This window comes from Peromyscus leucopus, chromosome X (genome assembly GCF_004664715.2).
Source record: "Peromyscus leucopus breed LL Stock chromosome X, UCI_PerLeu_2.1, whole genome shotgun sequence".
Lineage (NCBI taxonomy): Eukaryota > Metazoa > Chordata > Mammalia > Rodentia > Cricetidae > Peromyscus > Peromyscus leucopus.
In genome coordinates, this window is record NC_051083.1 from 72,271,130 (window position 1) to 72,292,905 (window position 21,776).

Consider the following 21,776-nt stretch of genomic DNA (forward strand, 5'->3'; position numbering starts at 1 on the left):
TATTTCTGGGGTTGTTGTTCTAAATTGGCCTGTGCAAACTCTATTCACAAATAAAAATTTCATAATTTTAAACATGTGACCTTTGACAGATGATTCCTTCCCACTTTATGAGATGTCTCAAGGCATATTTAATATTTCCCTGGTACAATGTAACTTTTTTTAGTGGTGCTAATTTTTTTAGTCAATTGCACCCAACTTGGCCTGAGTTGTGTGTGTGTGTGTGTGTGTATGTGTGTGTGTGTGATTATATATTATAATATATAATCATAATAATAATGTGATAACATATATATAAGTTGTATATATGTTATTTTGGGCCAAGTTAAAAGTATTTATTAATCATTATAATGTGCCTTTTGTTCAAATACTTTTGTTGTTGTTGTTTTATTTGTAATTAATTAATTATTCCATCATACATTACATCCCGTTCACAGTTTCCTAAATTCTCAGCATAAATTGGGTAAAAGGTAGCCAGCATTGTTCATGCCATTATATAAATGCTGTGCTGCTTTGCTATCTATATGTTTATCTATTGCATGAATGTACCTTATTTGTTTCTATATCTTTCACTTTTTAGCTATTATACTTACTGTTGCTTTGAATATTTGTGTAGAATTTTTCTGTCGACTTATGCTTTAATTTATCTTGTACATACAAATGGGAATTGAATTTGTGGGTCCTATGATAACTTAACGTGATAATTACTTAGAACACTACCATATTATTTTAAAAAGTGGCTAGAGCATTTGGCATTCATATTTGAAGTCTATGCAGGCTCTAAATTCTTGCTGTCCTCTTCAACTCTTACTATTGTCTATTATCTATCATTTTAATAATAAGAGACTGGTGCATGTGAGCTTATCTCATTGGAGCTTTGACTAGGATTCCCTGATAAAGATTTTCAGTGTCTTTTCCTGTAGTTATGGTATACCCACACAACTTTGAGAAGTATCAGCTTAATTTTTTTTATTTATTTGTGAATTTGGATGTTTGTATTTCATTTTTGCAGCTGTGGATCTTATCCACATATTCTAAATTATAATACTCTTTTCAGATGTAATTTTAGAGTATCTCACCTCACTTTATTGACTATTCTTTGCTTTTCACAATATTACTTGATGAAAAAAATTAATCTGATAGAGATCAACATTTCTGTCCTTTATGTTACCACTTGTGGTGAAGTATCAAAGAATATTTTGCAAGATACAATTCTAGAATATATATTACTCCTTTTTCTCTAAGTGTTATAACTTTAGTTCTTACACTTAGATTAATGATCCTCTTTGAACTATTGTATTTGCTGATGGCTAGTCGACTGATTTCATTCTTTTGCATACAGATATCCAATTGTCCCAGCACCATTTGTTGAACACTTTTCTCCACTGGATTGAGTTGGCACCATTATCAAAAAAATCACTTCACCATCAAAGTAAGGGTTGATTTCTTGACTGAATTCTATCCTAAGGTCTATATCAATTCTTATGCTAGTGTTATCATGTTTTGAACATTGTATCTCTATAAAAAATAAACAAACATTTGTAATTGGGAAATGTGAGTCCATTTTAAAACAAGGATTGCTTTGGATATTTTGGGTCCTATACATTTCCATGAGAATTCTAGAATCACTTTCAGCACCAATTTCTACTGAAAGACCCATTAGAATTTCAATGAGGATAATGCTGTTACTGCAAATAAATTTGGTGAGTTTTTCCATCTTAACGTTACATATTGTGATTTCTGAACACAAAATATCTCTTTAGGATCTCCTTAGACCCCTCTTAACAGTCTTTTCTAGATACAGAACATACATTTTATACATAATGGGTTAAATCATAATTATTAAATGAATTTTAAACCAACTTTAAATGGAATTGTTTCAGATTGTCCACTGTTATGTAGAAATACAAATATTTTTCTATATTGATCTTGTCTTCTTCAATTTTTTGAACATTAAAATCTCTAATGGTCATCTATAGATTACTTGAAGTTACTTTACTGTATTGTCTTTATGATTTGTGTATATATCTCACTGTATGCAACAATATAGACAAGTTTATCTGTCTATTGATATCTTTTTTAATTGCTCTCTGTGACTGAGGTTTCTAGTTCACTGTTAAAGAGAAGTGGTGAGATTACCATCTTTCTTTGATTCCTATTGTTCTGAGGGAAAACTTTAATTGTCCCCACCTTAAATATGCAATTATAAGGAGTTTATTTCAAAGATTCTATTCACAAAGTTGGCATTTTCCTTCTGTATCTACTTTGTTTTGTATTCATGTAATGCAAGTGTGTTGAATTTGGTCAATTATTTTTTGATACAATTGAGATGATTCTGTAGTTTAATCATATCTTGAATTAATTGAAATTTTAAAGTAAATTTCATTATTATGATTTTGGTAAGAAGATAATGAGATCTATTCTTCCAACAAGTGTTTAAGTTGAGAATATTACTACTATTTGTATTGTATGATTGTATACAGCAGCTTTATAGAACTTTTACTTTTTATATAACTGACGTTTTATACTCAATACATTACAACTCCTCATTTTCAATATCACCATTTCCTGAATCAGCTACTTTCTCTGATGCTATGAGTTTGAATACTTTAAATTCCACATGCAAATAGAAGCATGAAATACTCGTCTTGCTTATTTTACTCAATTTCATTTCTTCCAGGTTCACATATGTTGTAGAATGTGACTGGGAATCTTTGCTTATTTAAACTGAATGATATTTGTATTTCTGTGCTTTTTACTTTATTTATGCATTCTTCTATCTATTGATAGACATTTCAAAAGTTTCCTTGTCTTGTCCATTTTGAATAATACAGCTATGACCACTGTTATACTAATATGAGTTTATTTCCCTGCTTTTATTCTTTTGAACCTACACTATATGTAGAAGTACTAGATTCCAAGTTTAATATTCTGGGAAACACCAATACTTATTCCTCAGAGTGGCTGCAAAATTTTACTTGCCTCACCAGCACTGTGCAAGGGTTTTTGATTATCCTGAGTCCTTTCTGTATTAGTAGCTTTTCTCTTCACCATTACCAAAATACATAATAGAAACAGCTTAAGGAAGGAAGGTGTATTTTAGCTCACAGTTCCAGGAGATTTCAGTCCATTATGGAAGAATATTTAAGACATGCAGAAGGGTTCAGACTGTCTGCCAAATAATGTGTCAGCAAGTGAACTAGTGGCAACCAACTAGGAGGCAGAGGATAGGAACAGAACCATAAATGAGTATAACCTTCAAGGGATCGCCTCATAAGCTTGTGATTGTCATTTAGACCCTGTGTCTCCAAAGTTTCATAATCTCCCAGAACTGTGTCACTACCTGAGTTCAAAGTACTCAAAACATGAGCCTGTGTGATATATTCCTGATTCAACTAATAATACTTGTCAGTATTGGCTATCATTTGATTAGATATATTCTAGTAGCAGTAATGCTCACATTTTGCTTTTCACAGTTTTTTAGTGATATAAAATACAATTTATCTATTAGTCATTTATGTCTTCTTGTAGAATTCTATTTGATTTCTTGTCTTTTCATTTATTTTTTACTTTGCTTTATTTTTCTAATGAGGTGTAAGTCTTACCTAATATATTTTTGGAAATTAAAACCTTATCAGTTTTTAAAATAGCTTCTCCTATTGAATAAACACTATTGGTTGGCTATTTATTTGTTGAAAAAATACTCTTCTGTTTGAAGTAATTTCCTTTTTCTTTGGTTTGTTGATTGAACTTTTGATGTCATACTCAGAAAATTACTGCCAAGATTGATATCATGGAGATTTTTTTTTTATATTCTTTCAAGGACATCCACAGACCTTATATTTGAATCTAAATGGCTACCCACTACATGAGTCTAATTCCTTTTCCATATAAGAGTTCTTCTCTTGTGTGTAGGTTTTCAGTTTTGTCATGCTTATCACTGAAGGAACTATTATTTCCCATTGTATGACACCCTTCTGAAGACTGTATAAATATCTACCCATCAATGATCGGATGGATGCTCTGTTCAGTTTCATTTACCTATATGCTAATTGCTATGTGATCTATTCCAATATTTTTTCTTTTACAGTATTGCCTTTAGCTATTTGGAATCCTAGTGGTTCCATGAAAATATGGTGATTTTTCACTTCATTTTTTTTTTTGTAAAAATTGTCATGAGAATTTCACACAGGTTTCACTGACTCTCTAGATCTTTGGAGGTCATATGGCCATTATCACAATATTAAGCCTTCTAATTACTTAATACAGGATGTCTTTTCACTTATTTAAAAATTTAAGTTGTCGTTAATTTTGTAGCTTTCAGTATTCAAGGGTTTTATTACACTGGATATATTTCTAAGGTTTTAATTTTTTTTTAAATGGTATTACTTTCTTGCTGCTCTGTTCAGAAAGTTTATACTGATTTTTAGTCCTGCTATTTTAGTGAATTTATTTGTTAATTCTGCCAATATTATTGAGGGACTTTTAAGATTTTACTCTATAAAAGCTAGGTTATATGTACCCAATGTATTTTCGCTGTTTTATATCTTGAACTGACTTTACATTCCTTAGATAAAATACCTTTTATTCATGATGTATAATCATTTCACATGTTGATGATTTTTTATTATTTTGGCTGTGTACATTTATTCTTATTTTACTGAGTACTTTTTCTTACATATTCATAATGGGTACAGATTCATATTTTTATTTTATCATTTATTTTGATATCATGAAAATATGATATCATAGAATGAATTAGTAAAATAGAATTAGCTGGGCTGTGTTTTCTACCTTCATTTTAAAGCCAAAAGAAATCATGAGATCCTCTATATCTTGAGTTACATTTGCTTGTTAGCCTCCATGTGGGTTCTGGGAATCAAACACAGATCCTCTGGAAGAGCAGCCAGTACTCTTAGTCACTGGAATATTCCTCCACATTATAAAAATAATTTTCATCCAAAATTTTTATAATTCTCAAGTGTCATTACTTGGACCATCAGCTTATAAGCCAGTAATAATTTGCACAACTAACTGGATATATGTAAATTATTTTTCTTCTTTTTAACTAGAATTTGTACTTTTGACAATGGGTAAAACAGGCTATGTATATGTCTAGTTACAAGAGAACTAAATCATAAGTAAAAAGGAGAGTGTTCAGGTGAGATAAAAATTTTCCATAACTCTATATTATTAGTATCCTAATCATAGTCATAAAATTGTTTTCATATCATAGTTTCCTGTGGTGTTATTAGTGTACTAATCACATGATTTTCAAACAATTTAAAGGTAATTGAAAACATGATCATTGTAATGTATGTATAATAGTTTACTTGATTATTCTTTATAGCCTACAATATCACTTTTAAATATATGTTACTCTTTCCAAGACTTCTATACATGCCCATCAATATAGCATTATTTGCTATGAAAATATATAATTCATAGTTAATGTTTATCGAATTGATTCAGGGACATTTTTATTCCAATGAATAATAAATATAGTTGTATTTATTATATAAGTTCTATAATTTCATTCCATGCTCACTTATATGTCTTAATTAAGATTATAACATCATATAATAGCTATTAGAACCACAAAATAATCAATCATATGTATATTTTTATTTAAAATTTTATGTTTACTCTTGTAATAAAAAGTTTATCATAGTTTTAATTTTTAACTTACTCTAAATTTATTTGTTATGATAACTATATTATATAAGTTCCTGGAAAAAATTAATGGAAACATATTTAAAATTCTTTTATGCATGAAAATATAGATGTATTTATTGTTTAGATTACCATGAATAAAAAATCTATGTGATAGTAGATCAGAGATGGTATAACTAATATAATATGGTAAAACTAATTCTTCAAATCAGCAATTCATATGGGAATCATGAAATAAAAATTAAAATAAAAGCACAGTTTTCATGTGCATAATTTTCTAAGTATCATAACTTGGATCATTATTATGACCTACAATAAATTTTCTAATAAACTGTGTGTTTTTGACTTGTATTCTCAGGCTCTTGAACTATGATGATGTAAGATATTGTGCCTTCCCTCAGGATGCTCACGGATAATTTTAGAATATTACCAAAGTAAATAGTTACATTCTTCAAATAGGGATTTGTTTTCTGTGACTCAACAAAGTTTTCAAATGTTCAATAATAGAGGAGAAAAGGTACATTGCAATGGAAATACAGCCCTGGTGGCAGGAAGATCAAGAGATAAAAACTTGACCTAAAAGTAAGAATAATAAATCCATGGATTTTGCATAAAGTAGTACATGTGGAGCTGGCTTTTTAGAACCTAGGGCCTATGCTGAGACATTTTGCTCAGCCTTGGTGTAAGGAGGAGGGGACTGGACCTGCCTCAACTGAATCTACCAGGCTTGGCTGACTCACCAGGGGAGACCTTGCCTTATAGGAGGTGGGAATTGGGGGTGGGGGTGGATTGTGGGGGAAGGCTGGCGGCGTGGGAGGAGGGAGGACAGGGGAATCTGTGGCTGATATGTAAAATTAAATTAATTATAAAATTAAAAATGGAAAAAATAAAATAAATGTCAAAAAATAGTACATGTGGATACTAGACTAAACTAATACATTTTTTGAAAATTAAAATAAAATTACATCATTTTCCCCCTTCTCATTAATTCTTCCAACATATGCCATGTCTCCTCCCTCTAGCATGTTATATTTTCTCCTTTACTCCTACTCATATTTATGGCCCTATTTTAATTGATTATTAATGTACACACATATGCATAAAAAGACCATCTTCTGGGTCCATTAGTTCTGTTTGTATCTATGATTTGCAGAGTTGAGCACTTAACATTGGATATCCCATTGGAGGTGCTTATTCTCCCTCTCTCAGCAATCACTATTTGCCTGTAGCTTTTTGTTTAGGGGTGGGCCCAATGTGATTTTCTCTTACCCCTCTCATATATCTATTGCTGTTCTCATAATTCAGGTATTGTTTAAGCAGTTATATTGCTGAGAAATGTGTTTACTTTTTTTGTCATTTTTAGGTGAGACAATGCACATCAAACTTCCTGGTCCCGTGACTTGTAATCTTTCCAGTCCATTTTCCTTGATGGCTTCTGAGCTTTAAGAACATGAGTTGAGTTATAGATGTATCCACTAGGGCTGGGCACCCAATAATCATTTATTCTCAGCAATTTCACCAGTTTTGTTTTCTGTAATGATCTCTGTTGCAAATAAAAGCTATTCTTAATTAGGCATGAGAGTAACACTTTTGTGGATATAAGGATTAGCATTTTTAAGGAATGTAATAAGGAATTATGCAGATCTAGTAAAGTGGCAATGATATGTTATCTTCTAAGATATATACTTTCAGTTGTCCCATGTAGTTGTCTAGGTTTCTAGCACAAGTAATGATTTTATTTTTGTTTATTGGGCCTTAAATCCAATTATATAGTTGTTGGCCAAGATTTGTGTGCCACTATTACAACTTTAATATATCTTTCCAGTCTGGGCATTGTTGTGGTACATAGGCATCACAGCTGGACAGAAACATTTATTGCTACCTTCCCTTGGTACCTTGCATAACACCATCAGATACTATGAAAACTGTTTTTCAAGAGAGGAAGCTTTCAGGTTAGATCTAGCTCAAATCCAAAGTGCATAGTGTTTTCTGCATTAGCAACTTACCTTCAGCTTCTGGGATGCAATGAAAGGCAACAGCAATATCCTGTATTGTTTTGGAAGTCTTTTGGACTGCCCTAATGAACAACTTGAAAAATTTTTCTAATGCCTAATGCTTGAGATTTTGCTAGATGGTCTATGGTTCTAGGAGGAGCATTGTCAAACTAGGTAGCATAAAAGTGGTATAATTGTGTCTAATATATGTGTGTGTGCATATGTATATAATCATATATTATATATAATTATACATATGTATTAATGTATGTATATAAAATTTTAGGTAAATATAAAATGGCATGATTACTTAAGGCTTTATCAAAGATCATCGGGTACTATATCTTTCCATCTGTCTCCTTCTGTATTGACTTACTTCATCCCTCCTCAGTTCAAGACCCCCTCCAATTTTTTCCCTTTTTTCCCTTCATATTGCTGTATCCTGTTACTCCCCTCTCTAGAACACCCTCTCATCATGATCCGTTTTTACTTTCCTAGTTTCTGTTTTGACTTCTGTTTATATACCCACATCTGAAGATTTGGACCTATGAACCATAAACGAGAGAAGACATGTGGTATCTGTCTTTATGAGTCTGGTTTTATGAATAGAGTAAAAATGAAGAATACTGAGCAAGTGTCTATGGAGCAGGTTGTTGAATTCTTAGAACATATACCGAGGTGTGGTATAACTGGATCATATAGTAGATTTATTTTTATATTTTGAAAATCCTCCATACTGATTCCAGAGTGGTTGCACCAGTTTCCTATCCTTCCAGCAATGAATGAGAATGCCTCTTTCCCCACATCCTCACCAACATTTGATTTTGATTTTAGAAATTCTCACTGGATGAAAGATAAAATTTTAAAGGTTTTTTAAATTTGCATTTCTTAGCCATTTTAATGTATTCTTTTGAGAACTCTCTGTTCAGATCCATAGGCCATTTTAATTGGGTGATTTGTTCTCTTAACTGGTTTTTAGCTAAAACTTTTATATTCTAGATACCAATTCTCTATCCAATATATGTATAGCTGGAAAAGACCATCTCCTACTCTGTTGGCTTCCTCTTTACTCAAATGTTTTCACTTGACAGTTGTTGGCCTTAATTCCCGGGCAAATGGAATCTTACTTAGAACATCATTTCTGACACATCTTGTAGGATACTGGCTTTGTTGTTGTTGTTGATGATGATGATGATGGTACTTTATTATTTCTACCAGTTTCAGCATTTCAAGTTTCAGCTTGAGGTCTTCAGTCCACTTGAAGTTAAGTTTTATGTATGGTGATAGAGATGCTCTAATTTTCTTCTTCTGCATGTGGCTATCCAATTTTCCTTGCACTATTTGTTATATATGCTGTCTTTAGTCCAATGTATTTTTTTCATCTTTCTCAAATATCAGATGGCTATAGTTATTTGTACTCATCTTAGGTCTTCAACTTTGTTCCACTGGTCAACAAGTTCATTTTTATTTAATATCATACTTTTCTACTATTAAAGCTGTATAGTATATCTTGAATGATGGAATGTTAATCCTTCCAGCATTGTTCTTTTTTATCATGATTGCCTTGGCAATCCAGGGTCATTTGTGGCTCCATATGAATTTTAGGAATTCTTTTATTTGTTTGAAGAATGTTCTGTGTTTTATTTGGGATTGCACTGAATCTTTAGATAGCTTTTTATAGCATGGTCTTTTTCACAGCTTTAATTCTACCAACACAGGTGCATAAGATGTCTTTCCATTTTTTTAAGGAAAGCATGCCCATTTTAAAATCTTGGGATGATCATGATCACAGTTAAATTAAATATGACCTAATTTGATTTCATTTCACATGGAAAAAGAATATTTAAATAATAATGGACTCAAACTACCACAAGATTTTCAAGAAACCAAAAACACTACAGATTTAGTCTTTTATGTACCTTACATACAGAACTAATTTATACATTATATGGATTGCTTAGAGAATTCAAACTTCTGAACATTTAACATGGATTAGATTAGCATGGTGGCAAATTCCAGAAATTCCAGAACAAAGAAGGTAGAACTGTGAAGATAGGAGCACATAGATCAGGAGTTTGAGGTTCTCCTTGGTTACATATGGATTTCAAAGCCAGTGGAATATATGTGTGACTTTGTTTCAAACAACCAATAAACAGATAGATGGATGGATGGATAGATAGATAGATAGAGAGAGAGATGATAGATAGAGAGAGAGAAGAGAAGAAAGAAAGAAAGAAAGAAAGAAAGAAAGAAAGAAAGAAAGACAGACAGACAGGTGAGTGGATGATCAATGGATATATAGAAAAAACAAAAAAGAAAGAAAAAAACAAACATAAGGTAGGGAGTTATCAAAATTACCAGACTGGTAATTGTAATTCCAAGAAATAAACTAACCTAAGTTTTGGAACACAAAGCTTGATGGGGACATGAAATACTCAATTGAATAGAAATAAACAAAAAGATGTAATGAATTAGAATTTAGAATTGAAAAAAAAATATCTAAGCTTACAGTATGTTTAGAATTGATAATGCAAGATCAACAAGTATTGGGACACCCCCCCCCCAAAAAAAAAATAAATGAGAATGGATCAAGAAGTTCCAACATACTCTGTAAGTGAGATATAAGAATAAAATAAAGAATAATGAAGAAAAGTAACATTTTCAAAGAAAATGGCTGATATTTTCAAGAAATTTTGTTTCTCTTATGTTTGAATTAAGGTATTGTTTGCAAGTAGAAGCAGCATGTTTGATGTTTATGGGAAGAAATGAGAGTGACAGGCACTATTAAATTTCAGAAAATGCTTTTTCTTTACTTTTGAGTGGAAAACATAGCTTTTTATGTTGTGAGTTAAAAATTACTGTACAGAAATACTGCAACCCTTAGTGAATGCAATTGGGCCCAGTAAGTGCATGCTTTACCCAGATGGTACATAAAAAGGTTCCACAATTTCTTTTAATGTAACTTGATTATTTTTTATAAAATATAAATTATATACTTTGTTATCAGTGGTTTGACTGTAGTATAAATTTAGAACTCTTAACATGGATGAATTTTTTCAAAGCCTAGCAAATGGCGTACATTTGTGAAAACATATTATTAGACTTCTGTTAAGTTGAATATGTTTCTTGAAATCACCACAAAGTAGATCAATACAGAGAGAAAGGCTAAAATAAAATACTCTTTCTGAGAAAGATGTAGAAATAGACATCTCCTGAAGAGAGAAGCTAAAGTGCCAGTTACAAATCCTACTTTTGTAATCTCTAGCATGCTCTTTGATCAAATTTGTACACCCCAGGCTGTTTTGGAAACACCATCAATTTGTTTTCTTCTTTTGCTATTTTAGTATGTACAGGATTTAAGCATCAATATTCTGTTTGACAGAGTGCACTTCTTTTCATGAAAAACACTTAGCAGCATAATAAATGAATGCTTCCTGAAGACATGAACACAACGTTCAAAAAACTCTACATTTGCCGATATAGGATGTTGATCAGAAAGACTTCATATGTATGCATTTTTAGATACATAGTATAAATAAACCTTTATTAAATCTGCTATCCTGTCTTTATCAATTTACCTAATATTCTGTCTTCTACTAAAAAGAAAGGAATGTACTTATATGGAAAAAACAAATGAAACATGGTAAGACACACCTATAATCTATGCATTGAGAAAGAACAGACTGAAAGGTAATGATTTTGAATCCAGTCTGGGATACATGGTAATATGTTATCTCAGAAAAGAATACATTAAACTGAAAATCATGTTTTGACATATGTTATTATGATTCAACAATATGAGGTAAATTCAAGGGAAAATCATAACTTATTTTAACATATACAAATCACAAGGATGGATTCAAGTGGTCATAGGCACAAATGAAACTGAATATATAGTATTAAGCACTGTCAGGTGGGTCACTTCCTTTAAGCTTTCTAACAACATAAGGTGGAAACCATATCTATTGCATGCTATAATAATGTCACCCAAAGTTTTTTTTTTTCATTATTTTATACTTTATAGATAATTTGTTACTTAAAATGAAATTAATCACATTTTGGAACAACTATTTCTATAAACTTCACTCGATTTATATTAGTCTTTTTTCCAGTATACATATATAATTACATATTTTATGCTAATTGTATAGAAAAGAATTTTAGCTTTCTGGACTGAGTGACACAACCTATTATCTCAGCTACTGGGGATGCTAAAGCACAAGAACAAGACCTGCTGTGCCACATAATGAATTAGATGTCAGCTGGGGGAGTAATATAGTAAGATCATGTGGCAAAATAAAATGTAAAAAGAGGGCTGTGAATATAGCTCAATGGTAAAACACTTATTTACCTCACATGTGAGAGACCTTAGGTTTAAACTCCAGTACTAAAAATATAAAAAAGCAAAACCAGCAAATAAACCAAGCAGGCTTTGTGGTCATAGCATAGCATTTTTTTTATAATCTCCCCAATTATCTTAGTGATTCCTAAAAACTAATTTGTTTTATCACTAGCACTTTATTAGTTAAACTTTTTTCATTGAACTGTAGCTTTGTTCTCCTTAGTTCTTATTGTCAACTTGACACAACTCAAAGTCACCTTGGAAAAAGGAACCTCAGTTTTAGAATTGCTTTCATAAGTCTAGTCTCTGGGGCATTGTTTTGATTGGTAATTGAGGTAGGATGGCCAAACCCACTGTGGGTGTACCATCACTAGGCAGGTGGCCTGGGCTTGCATAAGAAAAGAAAGAATAGACCAGAGAGTGAGCCAGTAAGTAGCTTTTCTCCATGGTTTCTGCTTCAGTTCCTGCTTGAGTTCCTGCCCTGACTGCTCTTAGTGATGGATTGTGAGCTAGGCGTGTCAACCAAATAAAATGTTTTCTCCTCAAGCTGCTTTGGTCATGTTTCATCACAACAGGATGGAACTAGAATAGACTTGTATTCCTTTTACTTCCATCATACGTCATGGTTACATTTTAATTTTAATTTCGTTGATTTGATTTCTTCACCTCCCTCTCCAGGTCTGCTTATTCTGAAATTTGTTTCCTCAAAGCTCTCCTGTCTCTAAATGCCTTTTCTCTTAGAAATCCTATTTAGAATCTATCCTTTTTCACTTTTTTCTCTAGCTGGATGTATCCTTAGTCATATACTTTGTCTAGTAAAAGTTCCTCAGTAGCTCTTGATTTTATCTTTTTTTTAATATCTGAGATTTTTTTACTTTGCACTTTAGTTTTTAAGAACAGCAGTGTACTTAAAACATGTATCAATTGGTTCTTCTCCCGAAAAAACAATCATAGAGCTCTGTGAAGCATTTGCTTAATTTGTATTCATTTAATTCCTCCTACCATGGACAATCTCAAGCTGTCACTAAATATACATATGGGAATATACAAAGAGTCAGCCTTTGGGGGGGGGGCAAGTAGGCCCAGAGTCATACCACACAGACTTTGGGAGAATGTCAAAACAACAAGCTCAGTTTATTCAGGAAGAAGCAAGCCTTATATACCCTCTACCCCACCCTGGGGGGAGGTCTGATGAATATGCATCTGATGGTATGACACGGCTGTCTCTCATTGGTCTAGGTCATCTCCAGATCATGTTTTAGCTACTGTTGCTAAGGCCATTAGGCAGAACCAGGTTGGCTCTCAGAAAGTATCTTTTTTAATTGTTTGGGCCAGCTGGCCCTCAAGCCTGTTAGGGATGAGTCATCCCACACCCTGTAAGGTGGAAATGTTTCCTAACAATTTTTTAAAATCATTAAAAGTCTGCAATAGATCTCTCCTGGGTCATACCTTTTGGGGTTTAATTTTTTGTAGTTCCCTCTTATATCCTAAGTAATTAATAGAATTTCCTCTTTGTATTTTTTAGGAGCAATTTGTAGGCCCCAGCAAGGCAAAACTTTATTTCTTTAAACATGTTTTCTTTGTTTCTAAGGTACCTAATTTTCAATCAGCTAATAAGATACCATCCATATAATGATAAATTATGGATTGTGAAAATTTCACATGAATTATCTCCAATGTTCTTTTCATAAAATATTGGCACACTGTTGGGCTGTTTCTCACATTTCCTGTGGGAGGACCTTCCATTTATATCTCTTGACTGGCTGGGAATTGTTATAATTAGGTACTGTGAAGGCAAATTTTTCTCTATCATTTATTTTGTAAAGGTATGATAAAGAAACAGTGTTTTAAACAATAACTATTGTAGGCCATTTTTTGGTAGCAGAGAAGACAAGGGCATCACAGTCTGTAGGGAGCCCATAGGCTGATTATTTTCTTAATAGCTCTCAGATCTGTCAGCATTTTCCAATTACTGAACTTTTTCCAATAACAAATATAAGAGAATTCCAAGGGCTGGTAGATTCTTTAATGTGTTGAGCATATAATTGCTCTTAGACCAGCTGTTCTAAAGTTTGTAGCTTCTCTTTTGTCAGAGACCATTGTCTAACCCAGACAGCTTTATTAGTTAGCCATTTTAAAGGTAAGGCTGTTGGTACTTTTGAGCATTCAACAGCAGTTGTGCTCTGTTTATGTACAGCCTGAACAGTTGGTGACTTAATTTTATACTGTTATAGTATTTTTCCTAGAAACATGCATTGATCTGTATTTCCTTTCTGAGATTGTAGGAATCTCAACCTGGGTATTCCACGCCTGCAACAGATCTCAGCCCCAAAAATTCATTGCTACATTTCCCATATGTATAGCTTTATACTTCCTCTCTGTCCTTTTGGCCCTATGTATTCAACCCATTTTGAACTTTGTTTTGCCTGAGATAGGGTTCTAATCCCTAGAAATTGGACATCTACCTCTTGAAGAGGCCTATTCAGATGCCATGGTTTTGGTGTAATTATAGTCATATCTGCACCTATGTCTACCAGGCCCTCCAGAACAATGTCATTAATTTGAATTCTAAGCTTTGGTCTTTGTTCGTTTATGGAAGTATGCCAAAATATTTGTTTTATTGTGTTCTTTGGAACTTTTGATTCATCTATCAGAGCTGTTCTATCATCCAGTGCAGTATCATTCTTTACATTAGACACTGGGTTATTGAATTGTCTTGGAGAGGGATTTCCTCCATACTAGCTGGAAATGTTTGGACCACATTCAATTTGGGGGCCTGCAAGAGGCCCATTGAGGCATTTCCCGCCAGTAAACGGTTGCCTTGTATATCTATTGCTGAGCTGCACTAATTGGTCCAATGTTGGCCTTTGCTGCAGCTTCTATATAATCCAGAAGATTGGGGTCTCCAATTTGGGTTATTTCTAGAAGGATCATTTTTTCTAGGAGCACCCCGTGTACTTATATGACCTGGTGTACCATAGTTAAAACATTTGGTACCTCGAGCAGCGTCGCCAGATATAGTGGCAATTAATGAGGCAATTCCACATATTTTATCTGATAGTCAAAAGGGGTTTATTTTGAGTCAACTTACAGCAAGCAAAGTAAGTTGGTTATGGGATCCAGGAGATGTGAGGCATAGTCCAATGCAGTTCTCTCAAGAACTCTGACTTGGTCTGCAGTCCAGCATCCAGGATCATGAGGTATCCAAGAGAGAACGTGTAGCCAGAAATTTTTCGGTCCCACCTAGCTTGCAGCCACTTAGACCCAAATAAACACACAGACACTTATATTAATAAAAACTATTTGGCCTAATGGCTCAGGCTTCTTGTTAGCTAGATCTTACACTTAAATTAACCCATAATTCTTATTTATGTTTAGCCATGTGGCTTAATACCTTTTTTCAGTTCTGCCTTTACATCTTGCTTCTCATGACAGTGTTGGCTGGCAGTGAGAATGGTTACGTACACATTTCAGTTCCTAAGGGGTCCTCATCTTGGCCACACCCTAGGTGGGGGCAGGTACCTAGCAGTTACCTGCTGCCTACTAGGGGCAATGCTTCAAGGGTGAAGCACAGACAAACAACCCTGAATGTTTATTTTTTGATATCATATTAGTTTTTGAAAATCTATATACTTGAAGATTTTTCCTGGTATTCATACTAAAATACTGGATAAAATAATATTTTGTGAGTTGATTTTGACTCTATTTTCTCTGTAATAAGCTTTTATATATGTTTAATCATTTCCAAGTCTAGTATTTCTTTGTTTTTAATTGGAATACAGGATGATAGTTTTATTGGGAAATTTTCATACACACATTGCTTTTTTTATCTTCCTATCCCACTCCTTTAATTTTTATATTATTTATATTTATTATATTTATATTGTGTTATTATGCAAAAGACTCATAAAAATAGGGCACTATGAGAAGGAAAAAAGATATTTTAAGATGGGGGAGAGGATAATATAATTCATGTGACATGGAAGTGGAAAATGAACTATTGGAGAAAAGAGAAATGGGTACTTGGTAGAAATATGGATGAGGAGGTACTGTCAGAATCTATTTGTTGGGACTAGAGAGATGGCCCCAGTAATGGCTACTTTTCAAGATGATCTGGGTTTGATCCACAGCACCTACATAGCTGCTCACAACCATCTCTAATGCCAGTTCCAGAGTATCTATTGCTCCCATGTCACCAAGCACACATATGGTGAATATATATATATATATATATATATGCATGCAAAGCACCTGTACACATAAAATAATAAAACTTTCAAAATAATCTATTTATCTAAATAGAGTAAAGGCTTTTTATGGATGTTTCTTCAAGGTACTTTGAACTTAATTATACTATAATATACTGATGTTGACTATTTTTGAAAAATCTACTATGGATCTATTAATTTTTAATTAAAATATAATTACATTACTTTGCCCCTTCCCTTTTCACCCTACAAATTCTCCCATTATCCCTCCCTCCAGCCCTTCCCATGTGACTCCCTCATTTCTTTTCAGATCGATGGCCTCTTTTTCTTTATTATTGATACACATATGATTAAGAAATAAGCTATTTCTTGATTATTGATGCTTTATTATTTGTACATCCTGTTGAATCTATTTAGCATGGCTTGTGTGCATATGACTTGAGAACTAATTATTTTGTAAACAGTAGTCTAATACTGGACCCATTCCTAAAAAGGGCTAATTCATTCTCTCTCAGCATTCATTGATTGCCTATAATTCTTTGTCTATTTTTAGGACCCTAGAAAATTTCCTCATTCCAGGATAGCATGTCTATTGGTCTATTAGTGTTATTGTTTGAGTCCTGTTTAGATAACGTTACTGTTGAGGCATCATGGGTGGCATTTATGTGTCACTTCTAAGAGGTGCAATCTCACAGCAGACACCCTAGTACTCTGACTCATAATCTTTCCACACATTTCCTTTGATGTTTCCTGAGCCATAGGTTCAGGAGTAGAGTCGTAGATATACCTATTGGGGTTTGTCATGCCATCATCAATTGATCTCTGAATGATGACTGGTTGTGGTTTTCTGTAATGAGGGATGCTGATCTAACAAAGGGATAATAGTATGTTTTCTTCTAAGATACATGCCTTCACTGGCTCCAAGTACTTGGCTAGATTTACAGTACCAGGCATGATTTTCCTTTCACTTTAGTGGACCCTATTTCCAGTTAGATAGCTTTTCTTTACTGCCAAGATATGAAGACTACTATTGCATCTTTAGAAAATCTTGCCATGCTATCCATTGTTGTGGTTCATAGGCATCACAGATAATGTTATTGATTGATTCCCTCTCTTGTAGCATTCATAGTAGACACAGAGTACCTTCCCTTATTTGCTCAGCACTGTGCACCTTGTTGAGATTTATATATGCAGACTAAATTTGAACATCAACTCTGTGCATTAAAGACTGTTATTATCTTTCTACTGGATAAGATTTAGGCTTCATGAGGTTAAATGTTTGCCTAAAGTTAAGTGGTAGGTAGTCCATCCAGACCTGTATGATTCTGAAGCCAAAAATTGTGGTGTTACGGCTTCCATGACTGATAAACAAATCATGCAGCAAGAAAAGGAGAGCAAATTCCAGGGATGAGGAGAGTTAGTTACAACCACTTTTTCCCCCTGTTCTCATGGAGATCATTGTTTCAAGAGTTGTTCTTCTGTTGATAGGATTCAGGCCAATAACTTACTACTCCTCACCTATGAATGCCTTTCTAGTTCCTCTTTATTTAGATGCAGCTCAGCTATATATTTTATGTCGGCACCCACCCTTTAAACATAGTACCATAACCAGAAAGTACTGTTAACATTAGGAAAGAGGCTTTAGGGTTAGATATAGCTAACATCTTCCAAGTTCTGTGTCCTTAACCTACAGTATCTTAAATAGGTAGTTATTCTCATCCTCTGGGAGGCAACCAAAGACAACAGTAGTATCCTTTAAATTGGAATGTATACCATTGCTCTATCATATTTTGAATTCTAGGAGGATGGTTTTAGTCTAATTATTTGTGAATCAAACACATAAGCATTCTCATATTGTTGGAGTATCAGAATGTGTGGGGTGAAATCATTTCACCTGAAAGGTCATATTTATTATTTTAATGACAGGATGCTTTTATTGACTTTGACATGCAAAATGATACCACAAGCTCCTGGAGATTCTGCCGCTATTCCAATGGCTGAAAATTATAATTGCAATGACCCTTTAGTTTGCCCTCGTTTTATATGGAGAAAGCCTGGTGAAGTCGTCACGAATTTAAAGCCCTCAGACACATATGTTCAGTGACTAAATTTCACCCATTTTTCTTTCTTGTATTTTCCTTCATGTACAGATGTGTCTATATGTTCCTATAAGCAGCTATATTTTCACAACAAAAATATTGTAGTTAGCTTCTTCTTTGCTAAGAAACTGTGGTACTCAGAGAAGAGTTGTAAATTCAAGCTGCTAAACAATATTCAATTCTAGCCCCTGAGCTTCTTAACATCTTTTGAGGAGGCATGTAGAGCTCTTGACTAATTTTGACTAAAAGTATTTGCAGAAAATTAACTTGGATTTCCTTTGTTTCCCTCATGTAAATGGAAAATATAAAATGCATCTCTGACTTTTCTCCTTGTTGAATTCACAATTTTCAATAGTATATAGAATTAAAATTCTCAAAATGTAAATAATACACTATAAGTCTATGAATAACCTCATGAAGATATACCTAGAGTGTGTGTCATAACTGGTATTTTCTACTAACACTTGACTAGGTGAGAAGAACAAATTCTGGAACGTACCTATGTACTTTATTTTCAAAGGAAGGTAACATATTTTGTGAACATTTTGCTGTACTAGGAAAAAAAATCTAACATTATCTTTTTAGTTCTTAAATGTTTTGATATCATATTAAGAAACTGTTAAAATGCAACATGTTTATTGACAGATGTGTTCTCTTTGGTCAATATAGTTACCCCTAGTATACTATCACATTCAGTTATGGTATTCATATAAACCTAGCTAGTAGAGAAACTTTTTCAAAATTACTCAGTATATAAATCCCTGTAATATCTATTAGATAGTATCACTGCTTCCTCATTTCCCATATTTTTCTTGTAGATTTGGTGTTTATCATGAGAGTTGGCAGGTCACAGTTTGGGAAATCAGAACAAAAACTTTATAGTGTTTTTATGTGAACATCAAAGAAATATCACATGAGGTTTGTGATGACATAGAACCCATAACGTACACGTTATTTTGCTTATAAGACAGGTTGATGAGAGAGCCATGAATGTTATATTTACACTGCTTTCATTTGCTGAATGTCTTGACTAAAGTATATTATTTATTTTATTAGCCATGGTTCTAAAAGTAAGAATGACACTAATATCCCACATTTAACTACAATATCTCTTCTTGTTAAACAAAATTTATAAAATATTTAATGATAGACTCAAAATGTTTTACCCCATTATTATTTTAAAATATAAATTTAAACTAGTGTTTTTAAAATACTTGAAATATATCTAGATAATACAGTTTCTGTGAGCACAGTGATACTAAATTTTTTACCATTTTGTTTGCTTTGAAAAAACGGTCTGAAGTTAATATTGATGTTAAAGTATGAAAGTGTCTAAGTGGGACAATAATGTTAACTCAGCAGTATCATCACTTTGATCTTTGTTTAAAGTCTAACAAAACTAGATTGCTATTTGATTGACAACCTTGTCAAAGAGTGAATGAAGACTGACACCTTGATATTGAAAATGCAGCGTCTACAAAAACCAAAAGCTTAAGTTTTCTCATGACACTGCTTCTTTTGTGGAAGACTGCATTTTATATTGTTTTGAAATAAATGTATACACTGATAAATTCAGCTTAACATGAAGTTTATTTTTTCTTTCTTCCTGGCTTATTGAAATCCATACATGTCCTTATGCACAAAATTTAGATACATTCTTATTAGAAAACCACACTGAAAATTCTTGTTGTATCAATATCATAAAATTAGATGCTTTATTATCCACAAGAATATGATTGAAAATGTTGATTTATGAATTTGATGTCCCACAAGCTAGGAGAAAGTTGTTAAGAACTCAGAATCTCAAGTCAAATAGAACTAGGTCTATTTCTGAGTTTTATTGTGTGATTTGGGAAAGTGTTTCTAACCTCTTAAAGCATATTTTATAGCTGGAAGGAGAAGAATAAAGAGGTCAGAGACGTTTTGGCCAAATGAGGCTGTGTGTGTGTGTGTGTGTGTGTGTGTGTGTGTGTGTGTGTGTGTGTGTGTGTGTGTGTGTGTAAAACACTAAAGTAAGTGCAGGGAGTGGAGAGGTTCATAATACCTATGTTATATCTATTTTATACTGTTGCTATGAAAACTAAATGAGATAATGTGCTTGCAGGAGACTGATTTAGTAACTGAATAACTATTGCAATTATAACACTGTCCAATGAAATATCACTCACAACAGCAAAACAAACACAGACACTTGAAGACTTATCATAACAAATAATTATTTGTCTTAAGGCATTTCAATTTCTTTCCAACAAAAAGTTATAAATCTGTACCTTTTGCTGAGTTTGCAGACCTAGTTTTTTCTTTTATCTAAATTTAGCCCTATAGACATATTATTCATGTCATAAATGCATAATGAAAAATATGCATTAATCATCATTGCATATGACCAATAATATCATAAAACATGGCAATTGTTAATTCCTTAAAAATATATCATGGTTATTTTCCTATTCATCTGGGAATTGCACCAATACAATATCATATTTAAGAATGAGAGTGATGGAAGAAAAAGACATTGTCAGTGTTATTGTACCCTTTTAATTGACAGATACATGACAGTATGCAGTGTATATGTCTACTACTATTGCATACAATTTGGTTTTGAGATGGCAGCACTAAACAGAGTATGAGATGAAATCCTGGGCTGATTGCCTTCAGGGAATCACATCATGATCACTAAAAGACATTTGTGGAATTTCTAAGCCACACAAGATAGATTATCTTCCTTACTCTGGATGGCAGTCATATTTGTGCTATTATTTTAGTGAACATATACTGTAAATCCTTAGACACTGAGCGTTTTATTATATGTCTGTGTGGAAATACATGCTCTGCTCAAATCCATATCATTCTTTCCACTAAATTAAAATCTGAGAAAAGTAAAATTTCCTCTAGAAATCTGTCTTTTAATTATTCATAACTATTATAATTATTCTTTTAAACCCAAATACCTACTGCCACTGGGATTAGTTCATTTCATTTTTATTTTTTATAATATTGGAATCAATTTTGTACTTTAAAAATAATGTTCCTGCTGTTAGTGATAACTTATCAGAACTCAAAAGAATTTCTCATCCTGTTTAAAAGGGAATTCTAAATGTATTTAGTGATATAAATGCCCTGGAAACAGAAACTTCTAGTTGTTAGCCAATTTTCTATTGCTTTCCATTCTTAATAGAATTTTAAAAGTAAAATTTAGAGACTGGAGGAAAAAAGTTTGAATAGGACAAAAGTGCTTTTTGCATTCATATATAGTACATCTCCTTTAGGCTTGGGTGACTTCCAATCTAATTTAGGATGTTTTATTATATTATAACTATTTTTTTCAGAGTATTTTCAATGTCATGATTTCATTTTGTTTTTTGGGGGGAGATTGTGTTTGAAACAAGATCTCACTGCCCAGGCTGACTAGGAATGTGACATCCTCTTACTTCAGACTCTCATTATTAGAGTATTTGGCATC

General features: G+C 32.9%; 1 protein-coding gene across 1 annotated transcript in view; it reads left to right on the plus strand.

Annotated features, from left to right (window-relative positions):
* The window catches only part of Dach2 (dachshund family transcription factor 2), a 274,883-nt gene that overhangs the window by 203,223 nt on the left and 49,884 nt on the right, over positions 1–21,776 (plus strand). Inside the window, exon 7 of the mRNA XM_028874764.2 lies at positions 1,340–1,429. Within this exon, the coding sequence (XP_028730597.2) occupies positions 1,340–1,429 (90 nt within the window). The remainder of the gene's footprint in view (positions 1–1,339; positions 1,430–21,776) is intronic.